Source organism: Excalfactoria chinensis, chromosome 15 (genome assembly GCF_039878825.1).
Source record: "Excalfactoria chinensis isolate bCotChi1 chromosome 15, bCotChi1.hap2, whole genome shotgun sequence".
Classification (NCBI taxonomy): Eukaryota; Metazoa; Chordata; class Aves; order Galliformes; family Phasianidae; genus Excalfactoria; species Excalfactoria chinensis.
Window position 1 is genome coordinate 1,179,231 of NC_092839.1, and position 18,762 is coordinate 1,197,992.

At 54.0% G+C, this 18,762-nt stretch overlaps 1 protein-coding gene across 1 annotated transcript; it reads left to right on the plus strand.

The window, feature by feature from the left end:
- The first annotated feature begins 1,717 nt into the window (after nucleotides 1-1,717).
- Nucleotides 1,718-14,161, plus strand: MAP1LC3A (microtubule associated protein 1 light chain 3 alpha). Its single transcript, XM_072350148.1, has 4 exons — nucleotides 1,718-1,872; nucleotides 8,711-8,766; nucleotides 12,405-12,511; nucleotides 12,948-14,161. Exons 1-4 carry the CDS (start codon nucleotides 1,833-1,835, stop codon nucleotides 13,108-13,110), a joined length of 366 nt encoding a protein of 121 aa, XP_072206249.1. The 5' UTR covers nucleotides 1,718-1,832; the 3' UTR covers nucleotides 13,111-14,161.
- Nucleotides 14,162-18,762: the final 4,601 nt, after the last annotated feature.

Sequence of the window (18,762 nt, forward strand, 5' to 3'; positions counted from 1 at the left end):
TGCCCTGTGTTTGCTGAGCCTGGACCTAGTCCTTCATGGGGGTTATTGACATTCAGGTCAGATTATTGACAACAGCAAATTGAAGAAGACAGATGAATAAGCATTATGGCTCGGAGCTCTTTTTCCTAGCCTGAAAGCAGAGAACAGTGACTCAGAGATGGGCTTGAAAAACATTTGTGCTCTGTGGCTTTAGCTGCTTTGTGTTACAACTGGAGAATGACCTAACTTTCTGTCTTTGAGAAATGGATCCCTTTCTGAAGGCAGAGGAAACACCTGCTGCGAAGACAGAGCAAACAAACCCTAATGCATTAACAGGCTGATGAGAGGGGTTTGAGGTATGGCTCTGGGCTGCAAGCAGCAGCACTTGAGGCCCAAGGACTCTTTGTCCAACTGAGATAAGGCCATGGCAGAGGAATGGAGGTGACAGCACTTAAGAGATCTCAACAGATAGACTTTTGTGGATCTTCAGACAGGTCCTTCAGCTGCTATGGGCAGCACCTATTTGTCTGCCCGGGATGGCTGAGCTGTGGTTGAGCAGCACTCCTTTCACACACAGCTCTGTTTACCTGTCTTAAAGCTTTTGCTATGCATAGCTCTGTCTGCAGGGAATGAAGGCAAGGCCTACAGCAGGCCAGGCTGCCTGTTTGTTAGCAGAGTGCCCCGACCAGCACAGGCTGTGTGCAGAGCTGTGGTGTGAGGGGCTGCAGGGCACTGAGCTCTGACAGCACCATCACTGCAGGAGTCTGAGCGTCATCAGGTCTGTGTTGACAGAAATATACCTCTTCAGCAGCACAACAGCATTCCTCAGGGAGGTTCCATGCTGCCACAAGCATGCAGGGTGCTCATTACCAGGGTGCTCACCCTGCAGGAATGCTGGCATGTATAAAGCTGGCTGTTGATCCTGGGTTGCTACAGGGCAGCTTGCTGCTGCTGGGTTGGTCTGTGTACTTGTTCCTCGCCAAAAGTGGGTTAGTGCTTAACAACAGTAACAAATTCACGTGAGCCTACAGTCTGCAATGTCAGTCCATTTGCCTTATCGCAGTCAGTACTGCAACTCCCTTCTGCATTTTTGGATGGCGAGGACCCTTTTGATCATCAGAGCATTTTTAATGCATGGGAGCCATTCTGTCTCTTTGAAGCAGGGATGTACTCAATGCCTGACACCTTTCCACCAGCTCTCCGCACACCACGGGGTGTTGTTTTGGAGCAGTGTTCGTTGCAACATGCCTTCATGGGGACATTAAGTGCGGCTCTGCAAAACACCGCCACCGTTGGCTGCTGGGTTTGATTCATTCACGGCTCTAGAAATAGCCTGCTCTATTTGCAGCCGTGATTTGGTCTGCAGAGTATGCAGGCTGTGAGACGGCAGGATGGGCAGCTCCGGGGTGTGAGGGGCAGTAAGCAGAGGGGTGGGGACTAAATACGTGGGCAGAGCGGTGGGATGGGGGGTGGCTTTAACTAGAAGAGGGGAGATTCAGGTCCGACGAGCGGAGGGAATCCTTCACCCGCAGGCTGTGCGGTCCCGGCGCCGCTGCCCGGAGCTGCGGATGGGCCCCGGGCAGCTCTGAGCGCAGCAGCGATGCGCTGTTGAGGGCAGGGCAGCTCTTGCCGTGTAAGCGGGCGCTGCAAGGCGGCGTTTGCAGCCGGGATCCATCGCTCGGAGCGCATCACGGCGGAGCGGCAGAGGCGGCACCGCCCCGGACACGTCACGGGAACGTCACGGGAACGTCACGGCCCGCCGCCCGCCCCGCTGACGTCACCGCCCGCTCCGCCGCAGCCGCGCCACACGGAGCCGCCGCCGGCACCTGAGCTCCGGCCCGGCCGCCGCCGCCATGCCCTCGGACCGGCCTTTCAAGCAGCGCCGCACCTTCGGTGAGCGGGCGGCGGGGCGGGCGGGGACGGGGCGATGCCCTCGGGAGCTGTGCGCAGCGCTCGGGAGGCGAGGCTGGGGCCGCGCGGTGCCGCGGGGCGGGCGGTGCCCCTCCGGCCGTGCTGTGCCGGGCGGCCCGCGGGCTCCTTCTCCTCCCGCAGCGCCCGAACGCGGCCCCGAACGCACCCGCGGAGCGCAGCGGTCCCTCGGCGCGGCGGTCCCCCCCGGTTTCCCATTGTCGCACCGCCCGGAGCCGCCACCGCTTCGCCCCGCTGCGTGCCGGGCGGGGCGGCGTGCCGAGCCCCCTTCGGCTGCGGGAGGTTCGGCCGCACCTTCGCGCACCGCACGGTGCCCCCGCCCGGGTCGCGGTGGCCGTGCCGAGGAACCCGCGCTCCGCTCCCAGTGCCGCCGGGCTCGCGTGGGAACGGCGTTGTGCTGAATGTCGGCGGCGGGCGACGTTACCCAACGGGGAGCCGCGTCGTGCCGGGCCCGGCAGTGCGGGCCGGTGGAGCGGCAGCTGCTGCTTCCCCTGACCTTTGCCGGCCGGACGGCGGCCGAACCTTGCGGCCACACGGCGCTTCGCCGGAGTTTTTGTTAAAAGCAGCGGAATCCTGAACGACGCCCTTAGGAACCGCCCGCTGCTCAGCTGCTGCAATCGGCACATCGCGGGCCGGAGGAGCCCGCTTCGCCTTTGCACGTTGCTCAGACTGTAGGAAAACAAAACTCGAGGCTCGGAGTGACTGAAGGAGAGAGGGATTAAAATAGCCCGGGAGGGAAAGGGGGGGAGACGGAGTCGGGTGCTGTGAGAGCCGCGGGTGGCTGCGCCATCCTCTGCCCTTTGGCTCCCAGCTGATCTGCGGAGCTCAGCGGGAGGAGGAGGAAGAGGAGGCGGCCTGGCGCCGCGCGGCCGCTTTGGGTCAGGGCTGGGATTGCTCGGCTGGAGAAAGTAAACAGCGCTTGTTTTCGTCTTCAGCTCGTTGCACAACGGGAGCAGGAAGCGATTGTTTACAGTGCCGCTGGAGACGGCCGATGGAAAATATTTCCAGTGACACTGCGCCCTCAGAACGGCGCTGTTTGTAAGGCCGCAGAGCTGTGGAGAAGTGGAACAGCTCCAAAAGAACAGAAAAGGCAGAGTCAGAGTGGGGCTGTTTACAAGAGCCTCCCAAGGCTCCGGTGTCACGGCACGTGAGGCCTTGGCCCGCTGCCCCGTGCTGAGGCTCTGCTGTTCTTTGTGCCCGTTTTCCCCCTTCTTGTAGCGCTGAGGTTTGTTTTTCTGTTGGGTTTCTTCTGTTCACTCATCTGCTTGGTCTCGGGTTCTGAATGCATTGTATGGATTTCTGTGGGATGTTGTTGAGGACTTAAGTGCAGAGCCAGGGTTTAGGCATCCCCCTGGTGCCTGATGCACCGCTGGGGGCTGTGCTGGGGTTGTGCTCCCCGGTGTGTCTGTGGCAGTGTCTTTGGTCTGGGGGTGAGGTCTGACGGAGCCCCTCAGCTGTTAGTGCAAACTTGTCTGTGAATGCTGAGGGAGCTGCGTTCTGCGCAGTCAGATCCGTGGTAGGAGTCCAAACCATAACCAGAGTGAAGCTGTGGTCTGTGTCACAGGAGCGGGCTGTCCTGGCTGCAGCCTGTGCGTGGCCACCTGCTGACCCCACAGTGCTTCCTGTGAGGGGTGCATCTTTGGGCTGGATGCTCCCATCCCAGGTGCAGTTTTCTGGGTGTTTGCCTTCAGTTCTGGTAGTGTACTTCTCATATGGAAAAGGCAGCAGTCAGTGAGAGCAGCACATGGAACTGAAGGGTAGCCTTCACCAGGCGGCAGCGAGGTGGGGAAGGGGATTGTCCCCCTCTGATCTGCTCCTGCAAGATCCCATCTTGGTATTGCATCCAGCCCTGGGGCTGCTGGCACAGGAAGGACATGGAGCTGCTGCAGTAGGTCCAGAGGAGGACAAAAAGGTGCTCAGAGGGCTGGAGCATCTCTGCTATGGAGTCAGGCTGAGGGAGCTGGGAGTGTTCTGCCTGGAGGAGGGAAAGCTGTGGGGAGACCTCGTTGCAATCTTGCAGTGTTGAAAGGGAGATTTCAGGAAATCAGGAGGAAAATCAACTTTTTAGACATGTAGATGGTGATAGGACGAGGGGGAACAGTTTTAAACTAGAGAGAAGATTCAGATTAGATTTCAAGGGGAAGATTTTCACTGAGAGGGCGGTGCAGCCCTGGCACTGCTGCTCAGAGCTGGGGGTTCCCTGTTCCTGGAGGTGCCTACAGCCATGGATGGGGCCCTGGGCAACCTGATGGAGTATTTGGCAGCCCTGCCCATGGCAAGGGGTCTGGAACTACATGATCTTTGAGGTCCCTTTCAGCCCAGACCATTCAGTGATTCTGTGACACACCAGGTGTGAGCTGGCCGTGCTGATACCAATGGAAAGACCACCAGTGGACATACTGTCCCACACGTCGTCCTGTGCTTGTCATAACTGTTATGCTTCATGGTCAGCTGGCCTGGAGCTGGGGCTGCTCGCAGGGTTGGCTTGTCTGCACGCCGTGCTATGAATGTTCATGCAATGGTGCTGCAAGAGCTGAGAGCCCCAAGGTGGGGTTTGCTGCTGCTCTTTGGTGCCTGGCTGTCGCTGTCTGCTTGTGTTACTTGCCAAGGGCACTGTGTGACATGACTTGATGTGGGGCTGACTAACAGCACTTAGGAAAATGCTGATAGAAGAAGAGGTAAACAAATGGTGAGGACAAATGCCAGCAAGGTCTACAGACCACAACTGCTGATCTTTATTTGTTTTTAAGCAAAAGCTTCTGACCAGTCGGCAGCAATCATACAAAATACAAAATATTTTGTTGATTATTTAATCTTGTCTTTGCTACAAAAAACATGAAGTGTCCACTAAACCAGCAGGGCAGAGGTGCTGCTGAAGGTGGGACTGGCAGCCTTGGCACTCACACAGCAGTGTCCCATGGATCAGCTGTTCGTGTCGCCTGCTGTGTGTGCTGTCCTTGTGTCTGATGCCTCTTGTCTTCAGAAAGCGGGTTGGGAACAGGCTGCAAGGAAAAAGGAAGCAGCTCCTTCCTGGCTCTCGTTCCTGCTCAGCTCCCTGCTCTCATGTGCTCCAGTGACCGGCCCCCGCCATCTCTTTGTCCTTGCACGTGTGTATTCTGCATTCAGATGTAGTTCAGTCGAAAAAGCCAGTTGTTTGCTTGAGCAATTTGAATTGTCCGGAGCAATTCTGAGAAATAGGAGCGTGTTCCCAATGCCTCGGGGATTTGTAATTGTTGAGTTGTGAAGATGGAAGAAAAGGTCAAACAGAAGGCAGGGGAAGCCCTGGCAGAGGACAGCCTGCTCCTCACACAAGAACTGGTTGTTCTTTTTCCAGGACTAGTGAAACTGTGGTTAAACAGTGAGTGAAAAGCAGTCCTTTATCTGGAACGCTTAACGTGAACACGGTGTACACAGTCCAAACACCACGTGGAAAATATTTTTCTTAATGTTGAGGGGAAAGCTCTCAACATCTGCTTTCTCCTTCTCAGCTGCTTCTGCCTTTCACGCAGCCCCTGTTCCCTGGAAGCAGAGCTGTTGGCTCCCTTATGCCTTTTTGTAGCGGGGGTGCCCTGAAACTTGGTGAGGAAACAACAGCCTTTGCTTGATTACCTTCAACTGATGTGAAGAGAAAACATCTGGTTGGATTTAACAAGTTGGTGATTTCTTTCCCTGTCTGATTGTACCACATCCATCCTTTCTGGAGCATCCGGGCTGATACTCCTGGGTACAGAACCATAGGATCATTGAGGTTGGTAAAGACCACCAAGATCGTCCAGTCCAACTGCCGCCCCATCCCACCATGCCCACTGACCACGTCCCTCAGTGCCACATCTCCGTGTTTCCTGAACACCTGCAGGGCTGGTTACTCTGCCACCACCCCGAGCAGCCTGTGCTGCTGCATCATCGCTCTTCCAGAAAAGAAAGTTTTCCTAACATCCAACCTGAACCTCCCATGGCGCAGCTTAAGGCTGTTCCCTCAGATCCTGTCACTAATCAGCTGGGAGCACAGGCTGAGGCTCTGCCTCCTTTCAGGGGGCTATAGAGGGCGGTGAGATCTCCCCTAGAGCCTCCTCCAGACTAAACAGTCCCATTCCCTTAGCGCTCAGTCCCCTTGTCCAGGTCATCAATAAAAGCATTAAACAGGGCTGGTCCCAATACCGACCCCTGGGGAACACCACCAGTGACTGGAACTCCATTCACCACCACTCTCTGGACCTGGCCATCTGCCCAGTGAAGAGTACAACTGCCCCAGCTGTGTGCTTCTAGCTTCAGGCACATCCCTTTCCCCTGGGCTGTAAGTGAAGAGAGGAGGCTGAGGGGCTGAAGCCCAGGCACCATTCAATTCATTCTCCATCCTCCTGCCCAGATCCAGCTCCACTCGTCTGGCTGCAGCCATGTCTCATTTCTTGGCATCCTCTGTGGTGATGTCATTTTGTTTTCTGAGTCTCCATGTTTTGCTGGGCGCATTGGGATGCCCACTAGTGTTGTGGATGTCCTGAAGGTGCCAGCAGAAGTAGCACTGTCTGAGCGGTAGGAATCTGATATAGACCCTGCTGACCTGGAGCGGGGGGACACCGTGCTGTGTGACCAGTGACCAGCTGTCCTGCCTTGAGCGTACACTTGCAGTTGCTGTGGCACTGCTGTCCCACGTGTGCTCCCAGGGCAGCGCTGGCCTCCAGGCTTTGTCCTGCTTTCTGGATGTGGGAGGCTGCTGCTGCTCCTGCAGTGCCCCAGCCAGGAACAAGCTGTGCAGCACTGTGTAGGGATGGGCAGGGCAGCTGTTGTGTGAGCCCTGCACGTAAACACGGGTGGATTTCCTGGTAGGTAGAGTCCTCAGGGCGGTGCATTACGTAAATATTTTTTGACCTTCATCTGAAATGAGCTGTGCGATGTGCCCACCCCTTCAGCCATCACCAGCTCATCCCAGATGCATCCTGATTTCACACCATTCAATTCTCCATGCTGGAGATCTCTCAGAAAGAGGACCACAATAACAGTGCTCTGTCCTGGGGCTGACCGCAGACATAGGGCCTATGTGGGCTGTGGGGCGTGCAGCAAGAACCCCACAGCTGCTGGGGGCAAGGACATCTGCACATGCCCTGTTCACGTGCACTGAGCTGTGTGGGTTGCTGCTAGAGGCAGGGCTGGGGATGGGGCTGAGTCCATGCTTTGCTCTGCCCTCCACATGCAGCTCTGGCTTGGGTCAGGAGCTGTTGACCTTGACAGCGTGTCCAGGTGGTGTGTTCTTACTTCAGGTGTCTGGCCACTGCCTTGGGGCAGCACCAGTGCCTGACCCCCCCCAAATGCCACCCCTTACACAACCACACTCTTGCAGGATTTGCCACGTGTTCTCCTTGTGTTCCCCCATCTGTGTCTGTGGTCAGTGGAACTGTTGTGCTGTCCTCTCGCCTGTGTCTGTGCAGTGTTTGCAGGGCAGAATAGTGTCCCATGGGCACTGCTGGTAGAGGTCAGTGCTTGGAAAGCCATAACATCTTTCACTGTTCTCCTTAGCTGGCATAATGACCTCGTCCCATATTGCTGTGGGAGATGCTGTTCACCCAAATCCTTGGGAGAACAACTTGGGAAGGACCTGCCTCAAGCAAACTGTGGAGATTCCTGTTATTCGTATGGCTTGCAGCATTGCTGATGGTACTTGACAGCTGAAACTGCAGTCTGAGGAGAGAGAGGCAGTTTTTCTGTCATGTGCACAGATACAAAAATAACTCCTGCCTTTCAGTGGGCCACAGCAGGGAGTATTTTGGGAGTAGCCAATAAAAGGTGCGGGTTTTGCCTTACTGCTGTGCTGAGTTCTCCCATCGTGGTGTGGGGGCAGCCTGGGGCCCACACCAGCTGGGACGGGGCTTTCCCCATGGGTGGGGGCAGCTCATTCATCATTGCTCAGCCCCTGCATACAACAGTTCCATCCTCTCCTGCCAGAGTCAGAAGTGCTGCTTAATTTACTTAATTTTATGTAATTAGATCACATACAGGTTAAATGAAAGATGGTGTTACAGCCATTCCTGTGTGCCATGGTAGGTGCCTTCCTGAGGACCCACACCCACCTCCCAGGCAGGATGGGGACTGTGGGTGAGCACCGCCTGCTTCTTGCAGGAGAGAAACTCAGAGGGATGTGCACAGAGGAATGAGCACTGTCACAGGGTATGAGCTCTGGAGGAAAATGGGTTAGAATGTCTCAGAATGGTTGCAGAAAACGTCGCTCTCCTTGCTTAGTTTTTATCCCTGTTCCCACAACAGGTCTCTCAGGCCAAGAGATGCATTCTCTCAGGCTAAGAGCTTTTGCAGCTGCAGGTCGATGATAGTGCAGGATTTCTTTTTGGCAAGGCACATCTCTTTAGGACAAAGGCACTCTGCCAGGTAGTGCAGACAAGAAATGGGAAGAACCCAGCCCTGGTTGGGGGATTCCCTGGAGGAGCAGCTGGGAGGCAAGGGGAACCCCATCAGAGCTGAGACCCTAAAGCTGCTGCTGCCCAGCTCTGCTGGGTGTGAGCACTGCTCGTGTGGATTTAGGAATATGGCTTTATAATCCTTATTTCTCATGTGAGTCACTCCATTTCCAGGTGTTTTACTGGGCAGGGTGGCACTTAGCTGCTCTGGGGGCTGGTGTGAAACTCCAAAGGGCTACTTACTCACTGCAGCTGAGATCTGCCTGACAGCGCCTGCTGCAAGGCGTGTAGGAATGCTCTGGGGAAGCACTTGGATTCCGTTTGCCATGTCCCCGCTGTCCGCTCACAGGGCACAGTCAGCTACTTCTAACTTCCTCACTTTGCTTTTTTCCTTGCAGCGGATCGTTGTAAAGAAGTACAGCAGATCCGAGAGCAGCATCCAAACAAAATCCCGGTAAGTGCCAATTCTTGCTCTTTTCATAAATATATCTGTTCAAATCATTCCACCTGTGTGAGAGAGCTGCCTGTGCATGGCAGTGTGTGCCCCGCAGCACATGGCCTCGATGGAGATGGCTGCAGTCACACCTTCCTGCTGGCAGCAGTGTCCACAGGCTGCCCTTCAGGGCTGCTGCCTCAGCTTCATGCCTCCTCACTGGGAGCTCCAAGCACAGCCTGCAGCAGGTACTTTAGAAATCATCTGCCCACTAGAGGACAGACCAAGCTTATGCCTGCTCAGGCTGTTGGCTTCAGCAGTTTCTTTTTGGAGCCCATTGAGGCTGGGCCCTTTGAGGGCTTAAAGGCAGCTCTTGTGAGCCTTGAAGAATCTAGAATCACAGGGGATTGATGCTGTTTGAGCCAACCTGTGCTGGGTTGCACTGGGAGCTGACGTTGCTCAAAGCCCTAAAGCTAAGTGAGACCTGTGGACTCATGGGCAGTATTGCTGCACAGGGTGCATTAGCAAAGGCTTGGGGTCTGTTTGGTTCATGCGAAGAAATATCTGTAAAGTTATATGGTAAAAAAAACATCTTCACAACCACGGAGGAGCACAGAGAGACATCAGGCAGGGACCCAAAGTAATATCTCACCTCAGGACAGTGGTGGATGGAAACCTAAACTGCATCCTCAGAGAAAGGGATGAGCTGCTCTGGGCTCCTGCCAGGGCTGTTCCAGGGACCATCATTGTCCAGGGCAGGCAGGCAGCAAAATGAGCCCCTCTGAGACTGAGTGCTACTGTATGTGGTCCTACTGAAGGACCTCCACCCTTCTGGGGAGGACAGGGGAGGCTGTTGGTGAGTGACTGGTCATGCAGATAGGTATGTCCTTCATTACGTGTGTTCTAAACACACATCTGTGCGTCTGCCTCCTGAGTCTCACTAGTGGTCAGACCTGGAGATGTGGAGCTGCAGGTGCCTTGCCGCTGTCAGGCTGTCATGTCTGGTCCCGCTCCCCTTTCCACCTCTTCAGCCTTGGTCCCACAACAAGGCTTGTGTCTGTAAGCGCTGCCCGTGGGCCTGGTCTGCCCAGGCTCTGCCCTCGGCCCTCCCACCTGTGCCCAGCTCACAGAGGGTTCCCCCCACAGCAGCTTGGAAGAGGACCCAGAAGGGAGGTGCTTTTGTATCCAAGCCCAAGGCCTCAGGGATGTAATATTAGCATTTGATCATACATTTCCCTCCACTGGCCACCTGTTCCCTTAACTGGGTTACCCAAATAGCAGCTCGAGTTCTGGAAATAGAAACTCCTGGAGCTGTTCTTCATGACAGACCCCGTGTCTGCTCGAGGCACGAGGCAGCTGTTGCTTTAGCAGCTGGGACATCCTCCTCAGCCCATTCTTGGGTTAACTGAGAGGCATTTGTTTGTGGGATGGAGCTGGATGGTAATTAGAGATGCCTCCCTCTGTTCCTCTTAGAGGTAAGTGAGAAGTGAGCCTCAGTGCAGCTGCACAGGACCCTCCCTACAGCAGAACACTGTGTGAGCAGCTGCCGTGTCACTGTCACCCTTGGTGCAAACTATGGTTAAAATCTGAAGCTCTGGGTATTGCCTCTGTGTTTCCCAGTGGGCAGAGCTGCATCTCTGCAGGTGGCAGTTGTGAGCACCCAGCCCCTCCAGTCTCTTCATCTCCCTGTAGCCAAAGTATTCATCTGTGAAAGTAAGACTCAAATAAGTAGAGCAGGATGGCTCTGATTGAGTTTGCCCTCCCTCCTGCAGAGGGAAGTTAGCAGGATGGTAAGAGGCGTCCTGGTGCAGAAAGTTGTTCATTCAGCAAGGCCCCACATGGCAAGAGGGGCTGAAGGAGCAGTACCTGTTTTTTTCATGTTCTTCTGCTCTGGTGAGAAAGAGGGGATGTGGCTGGTGTGAGAGTACATTAGGGGCTCGGATGCCCTTCATACGCTGGTTGTCCTGTTTCTTGGGCTCCTGGGTTCCCTTGTGTGAGTTTCAGAGGGTGCTGAGGTACAGAGTTCCTCCAAAGTGCCTCGCACCTCTCCCTTGTCTGCAAACTGCCTGAGATGAAGCTCAGCCCCACCGCTCCCCATCAGCTCTGCACAGGGCATGCAGCACTGCGTGCTTCAGATGCAGGGCTGCTGTTCCTGGTGATGAAGGCCCACCAGTGGCTGGCTGGGATCTGCTCCCCTCGATGCTCAAAGTGCCAGCAAGGGCTGCCTTCTTTCCCAGGGCAGTCTTTGCTGCGGAGAGAACAGGAAGGGCCGTGGGATGGGCACGAGGCTTTCTGCAGTGGGAAGAGGTCTGGATGTTCCTCCAGCACCCCTCTGACAGGTGTCTGCAGTGGCCCTGGGGGTGCTTACTGCTTTTGGTTGCGCCCAGGCAGCAGGAGATGCATTGCTACTGGTGGCAGAGGCCGGTGTGCATCATCAGGTGGTCAAGAGAGGTGAATGGAGCTTCCTGAGTGTGCATCTTCCTTCTGGCTCTGCAGAGCCATCTCCTGGGCCCTGTGATGTCTGCTCCTCCACTGCCACGGGCATCTCTGCTTTCCCGGCTGTTTCCTTTGTGAAAGAGCTGGGAAAACAGCTGATGGGAATTGCCATAAGTGGAAAATAATGCTCAGTCCCAGCTTGGGGAGCGCAGCGAATGGATTAGTGTACAGGTGTCATCCTGTGGGGAAAATGGCCAAGTACTGGAGAGATGTGGGAGTCAAAATGTCACTCTGAGCGGAATGCATTGAGCTTTTTGAGATCATTAATTACTATAAATGCTTACCACCTTCTCTCTTAGTAAACAAACACTGCGCTTCCTGATTGGCTTAGAACAGTAGTTGTAGCTGTTGGGGAAGACGTTCATTAATGACAATAGATGAGGAAGGTGGATAGAAATCCTTGTTTTGTCTTTTCAGAAGGTAGGAGTGGTGAGAGCTTTATTGATGGTGGGGGAGGGCAGGCCGGGCTGTTCCCTCATGCTACTGTGCTGAAGTGGCCATGGGTTCCTGATGAGCTGTGGAGGTGTCTGGCTGTTAACGTGTGGAACGGGACTGGCAAAACCCAGCTCTCCTTCCTAAAGGAATGCCTTGGGTGGCTCTGCAGCTGTTTTTAACAACTATGGGAATATCTACAGCTTTTCCTAAACAGGCAGAGTGATGCTGAAGTGCAGCTTCATGGTGTAAAAGGGAAGGAAAACATCTCCTGCTGTGCAGAGGCTGGTCAGGCTGGGCCAGCTCCTTTCTCTCTCCCTCTGGCCCCTCCCAGCACATAAGTTAGGTCCTTAGCTCAGATTTCTGTGAGTCTAAAAGTCCAAAATACGCTGTGCTGCTGTTACAGATCTCCCACGTGGCAGGGGAGGCATCAGAGCACGAGGGCCAGCCGCCTGTTTCACATTCAGCTGGAGCAACTGATGCTTTAGCCACTTATCTTGGATGCTGCCCGTGGTCTGCTTTATGTGGACAGGTGGCTCTGCTGAAGGGGGGCTGCAGCCAACCTTCTGGTTACTGCTTGTGATCTCTTCTTGCTGTTCTGCCAGGGAGAAGCAAGGGGGGGCCTCACCTCAGCTCTTCCATCAGAGTCAGTTTGGTCCATGTATGACCTTGAGGCCAGGGGTTGGGGCACTGTAAACTGTGGATAACCCTCTCCTTTTCTCTCTTCCCAGGTCATCATTGAACGCTATAAAGGGGAAAAACAGCTGCCAGTGCTGGACAAGACCAAGTTCCTTGTCCCGGACCACGTCAACATGAGTGAATTGGTCAAAATAATCCGGTGAGTTGGGTGGCCCTGACTGATGTGCCGTGAACACACAGCGGTGGGAAGAGGATGAGGCAGAGACAGCTGCTGAGGGAGGGGATGGAGGACAAGGAAACCACAGCAAGTTTTGCCAGTTGTTTGTGTGAGGAGCACGTGGCACTTGGTGAGGGCCGTTAGCTCTCTCTCGGGATACTCCTGAGGGGGAGTCTCCTTCCAGCTTCCTTCAGCTCACGTGGAGGAGGAAGGCCCTCAGCTTTTGCAGCAGTGCTTGGGGAAAGGGGTTTTGCTGAGTCCTCCCAGCTCAGAAGGCCAGGAGCCCCCAGCAGCTCAGCGTGGCTCCCCAGCAGCACATCCTGATGGCAGCCTGGCCCTATGTGAGCAGTGTCGTGGGGGGAGGCAGGACTTGCTCTCACAGTGGGCTGACCCAGACCTCCTGCCCTTGTTCCCACAGGCGCCGCTTACAGCTGAATCCCACCCAGGCTTTCTTCCTGCTGGTGAACCAGCACAGCATGGTGAGTGTGTCTACTCCCATCTCAGAGATCTACGAGCAGGAGAAGGATGAGGATGGCTTCCTCTACATGGTCTACGCTTCCCAGGAGACCTTTGGCTACTGAGGCCTGCTGAGAGGTGGCACGTGGAGACAGATTAACTGTGGCACATGTGCTCCCAGCCCTGGGAGACAACAACCGGAGGCTGTTGAGAGGGGGACTGTGCTGACCTCCCGTCTCTCCCTCCTTCCTCTTCCCATCACCCTCTCACCAAAGAGGCTCATGGTGTGTGTTGGACTTGCACAACCCTTCACTTCTGTGTAGATTAGCCCCTCTCCATCCACGCACGTGTGTGTGTGTATATACATACAGGCACCCAGGCACACACATCAGGCCTCGGCTTCCCATCCCATCCCCTTGGCGTAACCTCCTGCTGCTCTCGCTGTGCTGTGTGTGTGTGTGTTCCTAGCCTGCTGCCAAAACAGTTCGGCTGCTGCTGGAGAGAGGACAGGACACTGTCACCTTCACGTTCAGCACAAGGAGAGCTGCCTCCTCCTTCCAGGCACTAATAAAGGGCAGAAAGTCTGCAAAAACAACAAATGTAATCATTGCTCCTGAGTTTTAATTGATTTTAATTACACCCATATCAGAGTCTTGGTGCTACTGAGTAGATGTAGGCGTCTCTGTATGACTGTGGATAACGTGTATCCTTTAGATTCGTTTTATCGGTTTGTTTGTGTTTTTTGTTTGGTTTCATTTTTGAGGGACAGGTTGGAATGGGAGAGGGGAGATCTGTTCCATGTTCTGTAGGGCGGTCAGTCGAGCTTTGTTGCACTTTAAGGCACAGTAGATGTCAGAGTGGAATTTCCTTTTAATTTATACAGGGTTGCCATATTTCGTGCTGCTCCTCCGATGGCAGTTGTACCTAGATCGTCTTTCTTTTGTTAAATAAGAATCGTTTCCCTCTCTCTGTCTCCCCATTGCATGCAGTCTTTCAGTCTCAGTGTGGCAAACAGTTTGCTCAAGGAATGTATGGATTTGTATTTGCTATGTTCCCGTTCCAGTTTTTCATGTATTATACCAGAAAAATGTATATGATAAAATCCCACCCAGTTTAATCTATACAAAGGTATATATATATATATATAATAAATATACATTCAAGTTGTGTCTTGTAGGTATGTTTTGTTTCCATCTCATTTGTCTGTGTCGGCTGTCCCTCAGATGGGTGATGTGTATGTGGTGCACGTTGCTGTGTTTGCTGGCACGCTGCTCAGCTCCCGCTGCTGCTTCCTCCAGGGTACGGCACGGGGACTAAACAAAAGGTGGTACCCTGGTTTATGGGCCGGAGCACCGGACAGCAGCGTGGTTATCCTTATCCTACCTGTGACAGGTAACTTGTGACCGAGTTGCCTCATTGGGGAAACAAAGCTTTGCAGTTGGAGGGATTTGCACAGACTCGCTGCTATTAATGAAGCCCTGAGCAGCGCTGGAAACCTCCCTGAGCCTCCAGTCAAAACTTGTCCAGGCAAAGGCGGGGACTGAAAATGTCATCCAGCACTTCATTGTTTCCCTTCCCTTGCGCTTCCTAGCAGAGAAGACTGGATACTCTTTGCCCGAGTTGCTGACAGCGTTGCTCACGCCCCGCGCCTGCAGGAGACTTTCTGTCCGGAGAAGGACCTGGTGTGAGGGACGGGGGGGCGCAGGGGTGAAGCAAACCGGCGTTAAGGCAGCTGGAAGCACCGCCCCCAGCAGAGCGCAGGGCAGAACAGCTGCCCCGCTGCTCCCGGCAGGGGGGGCTGCAGGTGATGGGATCGTGCCTTGCTTCAGCAGCAGCCATCCCAGGTGAGGCTTTTCTTGACGGGAGCTGGTAACATCGGAGCAGGCACGGGTAGACATAGTGGGCAGGAGAGGCGCGATGGGACAGAGTACTGGAGTACCTTTCTGTGTCCACAAGTACGTTTGTCATTGGTCATTTACTGCGGAGACTAGATACGGAGCAGGTAAGACTGCGCTGGGTAAGGGATCTGGAGCAGAAAAAGCCAAAAGAAAAGCTCTTTGTAAAGGCTTTTCTGAAGGCAGTGACTGCTTTGCTGGTGCTGGGGAGCTGACAGCTTGTGGGCGGGCTCAGGGGTGGAGCTGACACAGTCGCGGCGCTTTAAACAGCCTGAGAACGTGTTGTTACTGCCATTACCGTCAGCGCCTGAGCACAAGCTTTAAAGGGCCTTAAGGAGGGCAGAAGCGAGTTCATCCCAGATTGGTAACAGTTGTTTTTGCTCAGTGAGTCGGCGTTGTCCCTGCTGCCTGTAGGGTGATACAGCTGTGCTTGAGCTGTGGCTCAAGTGCTGAGGGCTGTAGGCATTGCCCCTCCTTGCTTAGCTTTCCAGCTCTAGGTGGTCTCTGAGACTGCAGGCCCAAACATGGCCTGCACCAGACAGAGGGCCTATTCCAGGAGGACTCTGGCAACCCAGACGGAGGGCCTGCCCAGAAATGCAGCTGCTCAGATCTGTGGCTGCAGGCAGTGCCTGAGCCTGCTGCTGCCCCGGGAGGGGGGCAGGGATTGCAGCTGTGTGAGATGTGAGCAGCTGGATGAGCTGCTCAGCCTGGTGGTGGAGCTCAAGGAGGTGCAGAGGCTGAGAACCATCAGGGAATGCAAGAGGGAGATCAGCTGGTGGAGTGACTCTGGTGTCCCAGAGGGAAGGGGGACCACGGAGATAACCCCAGCAAAGTGGTGGACCCCTGAGCAGTCACAGGAGGACAGAGCTGACTGACAAGGAGGGTTGGAAGAGAGTCCCGACTCAGCGTTGTGGGTGCTCCCCCTGCCTGCCCACCTCGTGTCCACCGCTCCCTCTGAGGTACCAGGCACTGGGAATGGACGGGGAGGTGAGTGAAGAGAGGATGGAGAAGCTGCCTAAGAGGGAGCCTAAGGCAACGCAGCCACTCCCACACCTTGAGACTTCATATGTCAGGAAAGAAAGAAGGGTGGTTATGGTGGGTGACTCCCTCCTTAGAGGAACGGAGGGCCCTGTATGCAGACCAGACCTGTGCTGTCCAGAGGTGTGCTGCCTTCCAGGTCAGGGACGTAACCAGGAAACTCCCGAAGCTGGCTAGGCCCACTGATTACTTTCCATTACTAATAGTTCATGTTTCAGTTTCAGTGATGAAATCGCTCAGAGAAGCCTGAGAACTATGAAAAGAGATTTCAGGGGTTTAGGGTGTTTACTTGAAGGAGCGGGAGCTCAAGTGATTATTTTCTATACCTTCAGGGGGAGCGAGGGACACAGAGCAAGCCTGGAAAGTACAAGCAATGAATAAATGGTTCAGAGGCTGATGTCAAACCAGAAACTTTGGGTTCTTTGACCTTGGGGCAGTTCACTCGGCTCCTGGCCTGCAGTCTGTCCATGGAACCCGCCTATCTCAAAGGGGGCAACAAATCCTAGTGCAGAAGCTAGCAGGGCTTATCAAAAGAGCTTTAGATTGGCTACGACAGGGGGAGGGAATGAAACAGGGCTTACAAGAAATGAGCCTACGGGAATTATGCTTCAGCTGGGGGTGAGGCAGGTGACACAGCTGAAGTGCATGTATACCAATGCATGCAGAATGGGCAACAAGCAGGAGGAGCTGAAAGTGACTGTCAGGCAAACTGTGACCCAGCTGCTATCACCGAAACGTGGTGGGACCGCTCCCACAAGTGGAGTGCTGTGCTGGATGGTTATAAGCTCTTCAGAAGGGACAGATGAGGAAGGAAGGATGGTGGTGTGGCCCTTTATATTAAAAACTGTTTTGAAGTTGAAGAGCTTGTGGTTGGGAATGATAAAAGTTGAGTGTCTGTGGGTAAGGATCAGGGGGAAGGCCTGCAGGGGTGGATGAGGCATTCTATGAGCAGCTGGCGGAAGTTGCACGTTCTCTTGGGAGACTTCAACTTCCCTGATCTATGTTGGGAATATAATACAGCCCAGAGGAAGCAGTCCAAGAGGTTTCCAGAGTGTGTGGAAGATGCTTCCTTACACAGCTGGTACGAGAGCCTACCAGGGGTGGCGCCCAGCTAGACCTGCTCTTCACTAACAGTGAAGGAATGGTGGGAGATGTGAAGGTTGGGGAATTTCTTGGGCAGAGCGACCATGAAATTCTAGAATTCTCTGTTCTTGGAGATGTCAGAAGGGTGACCAGCAAAACTGCTCTCTTGAACTTCCAGAGGGCGGACTTTGACCTGATCAGGACACTTGTAGCATGGGTCCCTTGGGAGCCTCTCCTTAAGGGTAAAGGGGTCCAGGAAGCCTGGATGCTCCTCAAGATGGAAATCTTAAAGGCACACGAACAGGCTGTCCCTGAATGCCGCAAGGTGACACATAGGGGAAGAAGACCAGTGTGGATGAACCGGGAACTACTGTTGAGACTCTGGAAGAAAAAGAGAGTCTGTGTCCTCTGGAAGCAGGGACGGGCTGCTTGGGGAGATTGCAAGGAGGCTGCTAAGGTATGCAGGGAGGAAGTTAGGAAGGCAAAAGCCTGACATGAATTTAGATTGGCCACTACAGTAAAAGAGAATAAAAAATCTTTTTACAAATATGTCAATGGTAAGAGAAGAACCAAGGAAAATATCAATCCCTGACTTCATGCAGCAGGGAATGTGACCACTGAGGGTAAGGGGAAGGCTGAGGTACTCAATGCCTTCTTTACATCTGCCTTTAAAGGGCAGAACAGTCATCCTCAAGGCACTTGAATGGCTGCCCAGGGAGGTGGTGGAGTCGCCACCCCTGGCAGTGTTCAAGAGGCGTCTGGATAGGGAGCTAGGAGATATGGGTTAGTGGTTTGCTGTAGGTATGGTAAAGGGAGAACGGTTGGACTAGATGATCTTGTAGGTCCTTTCCAACCTTGTGACTCTATGATTCTGTGATTTAATCAGGAGCGCTTTAACCTAGAGTTGCTAGGGGTGGGGATCCTCAAACCTGGACCTGAGCTCCACCTGAGGATAAATGAGGAGCTGACAGAGTTTATGGGTTAAGGTTGAGAGGAAGGAAGGGGAAGGCGACATTATAGTGGGGGTCTGCTACAGGCTGCCCGATCAGGAAGACCGAGTGGATGAGGTCCTCTGTAAGCAGATAGGAGCAGCTTCACGTTCAAAAAACTTGGTTCTCATAGGGACTTCAACCACCCTGATATCTGTGGGATGGACAACAAAGCATTGCACCAGAAATCAAAGAGGTTTCTGGAATGTGTTGATGATAACTTCCTCTTCCAAGTAGTACAGGAACCTCAAAGATCAGGTTAGGAAAGCTAAAACCCAGGCAGAACTAAATCTAGGACAGAAAGGGGAACATCAGTGATTCAAAAGAACATAAGGGAGGATGTGGGCCCTCTCTGGAAGGAAAGCAGAGGCCTGGTCACGAGGAACACGGAGAAAGCTGAGGTGCTCAATGACTTCTTTGCTTCAGTCCTCGCTGGCAAGGGCTCTAGGCACAGAGCCCAGAGTGCAGAAAGCAACAGTAAAACTTGGAGAAGGTGGATCTGTGTGATGTAAGTGGAGATCAGGTTCAAGTCCATCTAAAGAATCTGAAGGTGCACAAGTCCAAGGGACCCAAAGAGATCTATCTGCAGGTTCTGAGGGAACTGGTGGATGAACTTGCCAAGCTGGTATGTGTCATATTTGAAAGGTCACGGCAGTCTGGTGAATCTGATCCCACTGATCAGAAAAGGGGAAACATAACCCCCCTTTTCCAGAACGGGAAAAAAGAAGATCCAGGGAACCAGAGGCCAGTCAGTCTCCCCTCCGTGCTTGGT